This window comes from Nematolebias whitei, chromosome 20, assembly GCF_014905685.2.
Source record: "Nematolebias whitei isolate Nwh7 chromosome 20, NemWhi1, whole genome shotgun sequence".
Taxonomy (NCBI): domain Eukaryota; kingdom Metazoa; phylum Chordata; class Actinopteri; order Cyprinodontiformes; family Rivulidae; genus Nematolebias; species Nematolebias whitei.
Genome location: NC_056517.1, coordinates 5,065,632 through 5,071,282, shown reverse-complemented (window position 1 = coordinate 5,071,282; position 5,651 = coordinate 5,065,632). Strand labels below are relative to the sequence as shown.

Below are 5,651 nucleotides of genomic sequence, written 5' to 3'. Positions count from 1 at the left end.
TTTAACACTAGTTATTGAAGTTTTTTGGTGTGTGCCACCAAAAGCATAACGCCTAATTTGACAACAGCATTGCAAAATGCCACAAGAGGTCACTGCAACTGAAACTTCAACAAATGAACCTATTTTTGAAACATTTGGCCCAACTGGTTCAGTGCTTCATAAAAGCTTCATTTGCTCATCACTACTGCTGGGTTCATGGCTGGTCCTGGCATTCTGTCACAATTGGTGCTGGTGAACCCAATTGTGCAGGCAAGCAGGCGAGGACTCAGTATATATATATATAATAAATAATGTATTAACAAAACAAAAGAGCTGATGGGGCAGCAAAAACAAACATGTAGTGATGTGTCCTTCTGTGTCGAGGCTTCAAAGCATGTGTCGAGTAATCCAGGAGAATTTATGTGGAGCGTGTATCGAGGCGTGTATTGATGATGCAAGTAGTGATGTTCGAGGCCTCGCTAGTGGACCGTACCATGTGACCGATTAAGGAACTGGCTCGTTTGTACACGCACGATTTGAAATATAAGGGTCAGATAGAAAAATCCATCATCACATTCATCATAGAGACAGATTAAGATCACTTGCAGATCAAATTTAGACTTTATTTGAGGTCCTCACAAACATGATTTCTTTTATTCTTTTATTCAACTTAAAGCTTCACTAAAAATAAAAAATAAAAAAAAGGAAAAAAGGAATTGGCCAGATGACCTGACTGAGAATTAATAGATAAACCAGTTATGTTATTATAATCCCTCTCCCTGTTCTACATTTATAGTCCACTTGATGGCGCAGTAGAGCAAATGAAGCACCATGGCGCGTCGGATCATGAATCGTGCTATTTAATGGAAAGCCTCAGTGCTTCATGAAGCTTCATCTCGCCATCACTACAAGAATGAACAGGAGGTACTCACACAATAGACAGATCATCGCCAGTGAACAGTAGACAATGCCAGGACAAATACTAACACAGAGACACAGACTTATATACAGGAAACACCAGTCAGACAAAGTGAATGCACCTGTGAGTGATCACAGATGCCAGAGACAGAGACGGAAGACGCAGGACATTGACACGACACAAGATGGAGCTAGACATCAAAGAAACACAAACCCTATAGAGGCATAAACAGAGGATCAGGGGAACACAGAAATGAACACAACACCAAGGACAAAACCACAACTCCTACACGGAAGAAAAATGGATCACAGTAGTTGATTCATAAATATTTCAGACAATAATAATAAATAGAGGCATTAGATGCAGATGATAAGCTCACACTGATCTGATCTGCAGTATTTTCAGCTGGAGTCATGTGAACAGCTGCAGTGTTTCCATCCTGCCAGCTGGTGATGTGATTCACTTCCTTCTGTCCTGTAGAGCCCCCTCCTTCAATATTTAGGCTCATTCAAGGTTTTACAAAAATATTATAGCCTTTTCTCTTCTGGTTCTGGATATCAATAAGAGCTATTTATATTTAATTACTAAGAGCTGCTGGATGGGGAACCACACTTCTTCAAACAGTTAAATAAATAAATAAATAAATAAATGTCCAACAGTTCTGTCAGGTGTAATTAAAGCAGTATGTGGGTGTGGTTGTTCGCGACGCCCCCTGCCGGTGCTCAACGGGAGCGCACCCCGTAGCGTCACGTGACACCAGCAGGAGCTTCAAAGGGTTCTGGGTCCAGGGCTGCGCGAGCCTCATCATCCTCATCACAAACGCCGCCACGAAGCTCTGCAGCGGCGGAGGAGCGACCTGACCACCGGAGCCACCGGGGGGGCCTTCATCGATCCTTGGAGCCCGGCGCCATGGCGGGCCCCCGCTGACACATTTATCCAGATTTATCGTCTTTGTTCTCCTCGCCGTCTTTACGCGCCTCCGCCGAGGAGCAGCTCTCCCTGCCGGAGCGCAGCAGCTGGAGGAGGACAAGCGGCGGTGGAGGAGGAGGAGAAGGAGGAGAAGGCAGCGCTTTGGACGGGGGGAGTGCTTTCTACATCCCGAATGGCGGACCGAGAGGCGTCGCCGATACCGCTGGAGATCCGAGCCCGGCTGGCGGAGCTGGAGCTGGAGCTGTCAGAAGGTAAGACATTACTCAGGGGGGGGGGGGGGGGGTCCTACCAACCTTTCCTCCTCATCTTCCTCCTTATCATCATCCCATCATCCACACCGGAAGATTCCTACTGACGGAATCTGAGCGTCCATTCCTGCGGGCCCCTCACCCCCCCTCCTCCCTCCCGCTCCTCCCATCCAGATGTTTGTGAGCCGGGCCTGAGCTCAGTCCTGTAGCCGGGAGAGGATGAGGCAGCGCGGGGGGGGACAGGGGGGACAGGGGGGGGACAGGCTCCTCTCTTTGTCTGAGCCGCGCTGCGGACATTTATTATCTAGATGTGGAATGAAACTCCGGCCTGATCTGATCTGAGCACAGCCGAGGTGTGACCTTGAGATGTTGACACAATTAGCTGAGCCTACCTGTGTGTGTGTGTGTGTGTGTGGGGGGGGGGGGGGGCTTTGCGGTGAGACTCTGCGTGACAGCAGAGATTCAGGGTCACTCGTGCCTTTGATGTTTCTGTGCGTGCGTTTTCCTCTTGTTTTCTTGGGGGTGTCGAAGCTGTGGATGAGGAGGAGGAGAAGGGATGGATGAGAATATGTCACCCTCCCTCCCCACCCCCTCCAGTCCCACCTCACCTCCATCCCTCACCCATTCTTCCTGTGCCCACAGTCAGGAGCACATGTCTTGTACAACGGACACGTTTCATTCATGCACAGGGTCTGTCGTCAGGAAGAGTTTGTCTTTGTTGTCCCCCTTCGCTTGAGCTCTAAAACAACTCATTAAGTGTTGGGTAAACACAAACAGCAGCTGTTTATTACAACATCACAGTACAAAACTGTAATAAAATGATAATCTATTAGTATTTTTGCATGTTAGGACAAAATAAGAGACCGTGTTCATATAAACAGGAAAAAGAAATACAGCCAAGGGTTTGTGAGTCATTTGTGAAAAGATATTGTGAGTTTACAAAATACTTCAGTTTGGTGAATATTCAGCTGTGACCAACTGATTTAAAAAAAATAAACACATTTACTCCAAATATAATTCACGCTTTTATCAAACACAGTCTGGTTTTAAATCACTGCACCGCACCGAACCAAGCCTTTTAAATGTTTTTAATGACATATTTTTAGCCTCTGGAGATTGTTGTTCTTCTGCTGCGGACGCCAGGTTTTACTTCCTCGTTTGGAGCTGTGGGTGTAGAGGCACAGCCCTGGAGTGGTTCAGATCACATCCAAGCAATTTCTCTGTCACCTATGGTGAACATGTGTCCTCCTCTGCTCCTCTCGCATGTGGTGTCCCACAGGGTTCAGTTTTAGGGCCCCTTATCTTTTTTTTTTTTTTTTTTTTCCTGCTTGGGTCCATTTTTTTGAAAGCACATAATTTATTTTCACTTGTTTGCAGATGATTGTCAGGTTTATGTCCCCCTTAAGAAGAAGGACTCATTTTCCTCTGAACCATTACTTAAATGTCTTGAGGACTTAAAGACTCTTGCATCGGATGAGAAGAAGACAGAGATTAGGGTTTTTTGGAACATTCACTGACCCTCCACATGCAGATCTGCATTCACTGACTCAATTGAAGCCAGTGGTCACAAACTGGGGGGTCAAAGTGAATATGATCTTAAATTTGACAATCCAATCCGGGCAGTGGTTAAATCAAACTTGTTTCAGTTAAGGCAGCTAGCTAAAGTCAAGCCACTTCTTAAAAACACTGAGACAGTAATCCACTCCTTCAAAACCTCTCAGCTGAATGGAATACACTTTATATAGATAGAGGTCAGTGCTTCCTCTGCTGCTCACCTCCAGAAAGTCCAAATCACCGCCGCACATCTTTCAACTGGCACAAAAAAGATGAGCACATTTCCCCTGTTTTAGCTTCATTTTACTTTATTTTAGTTGATTTTTATGACTCTAATATAAGTCTTTTTGGTTTGCCTTTAAATATTTTCATTATTATGTATTGTGACTGCTGTTGGCTTTTATTGACTGTAAGCACTTTGGTCCTATAGCAAGTGCTTTATAAATAAAGCAGCTAAAGTATGGACTTCTAAATCTTATTATGAAATTGACTCTCCATATTTTTTCAGAACTCCTAATTTGTAACCTCATTGCAGTTTCTGTTTCTCATCACTGCGTCGTGCTCAGCAAAAAAATGTGTTTTCTGGTGGATTTCAGAAAAGAAAAATAAAAGATATACGTGAAAGTTGAATTAATTTATGCAGCTAACAGGCTAACGCACTACTAGCCTGATGATCAAGGTATTACACTCCTTGTGTTATTAGTATCATTCACATATTTGCAAAGACTTGAACTGGAAAACTGCTAAAACTAACCTTTTCTCTTGTGGTTTTGGATATAAAGAATATTTATTACCAAAGAGCTGCTGCCGAGGGACTAAAGAGCTGCAGGTTGCACATCTCTAGTTCGCTTGAAAGGACACGTACCGTCCTCCTCCTTTTATACACGACTTTTAAACTGCAGTTTTTAATTCTCAATTCAGTTTTTTTCTGAGATCATTTATTTTGCGTTGTTCTTCGTGTAATTTAAATTTGACCACCATCTGTAGTGTGAACGGTCCTAAAGGGCAGAAGACATAATGTCTCACTTAGCATGCTGCATTAAATATGGACGCTACACATGTTATGTGTGTATCGATTGTGAAGTTGTGCCATCGAAACAGACTAAACTATTATCTGTAACTCTTGTTTCGTCCAGTGCTTATATTTGATCTTCCTGATAGCTCCGGTACAGAATTGCATTTCTGGAGGTGGAGTGGGAGCTACATACTGAAAGTGGAATAGAGAAACAAACTCAAATATTGATCCCATCACATTAGCATTGATACGATCTGGCACCAACATTGTTGTTGATGAAGATCCTCAGTCATCCAGGACATGAACATTTTAAATGTTTTATAAAACAAAGCAGCTGGACGTTTGTATTTATCTGTTAGAATCAAAGATGGAGGGTTTGGAGTTCCACTCTTTAACCTGTTTGATGTTGGTATTGATTTTATTATTATTGGGATCGATCTGTTCCCTTCTTCAGTGATGTAAAAATTGGATGAAATGATACGAGCATTGAAGGTTCAAGGTTCTTTATTGTCATTCACATCGCATGTGGTACATGCGGTGGAATGGAATTGTTTACTCAAGGTCCCAGTAACAGCCGTAAATTCCAAAAATGTAAAGTATAATAATAAAGAGTATATAAGGATCTAAGATATATACTAAACACTAATAATGTAAAATAATACGATGTATTAAACAGCCGTCTGAACACTTCAGACGGAAATCTTCTTGGAAACATCGGATTTGTATCCATAAGTAGCACATGAAAGTGACCTGGGTCTAATAGGAAAATATCTGAGTTTTGATATTTAGACTGTCAAAAAAAAAAAAAAAATCAAAGATGGGTCACATAGGCAATAAAAAAAGATTTGGCCACTTTTGCCTGGAGTGTGAACATAACCTAAATCATTTTATATTGAGTAATGATGAGTTATAGCCATTTAGGCCACGCCATGAAAAAGGCATTATTCCCAATCCTTTTTGATATCGCAAAATCTTTGGCGATGATGTTGGTATTGATCTTACTGTA

General features: G+C 42.7%; 1 protein-coding gene across 1 annotated transcript in view; it reads left to right on the top strand.

Annotated features, from left to right (window-relative positions):
* Positions 1 to 1,945: 1,945 nt before the first annotated feature.
* The window catches only part of LOC119426811 (disco-interacting protein 2 homolog C), a 61,940-nt gene continuing 58,234 nt past the window's right edge, over positions 1,946 to 5,651 (top strand). Inside the window, exon 1 of the mRNA XM_037694391.1 lies at positions 1,946 to 2,079. Within this exon, the coding sequence (XP_037550319.1) occupies positions 2,001 to 2,079 (79 nt within the window). The 5' untranslated portion in view covers positions 1,946 to 2,000. The remainder of the gene's footprint in view (positions 2,080 to 5,651) is intronic.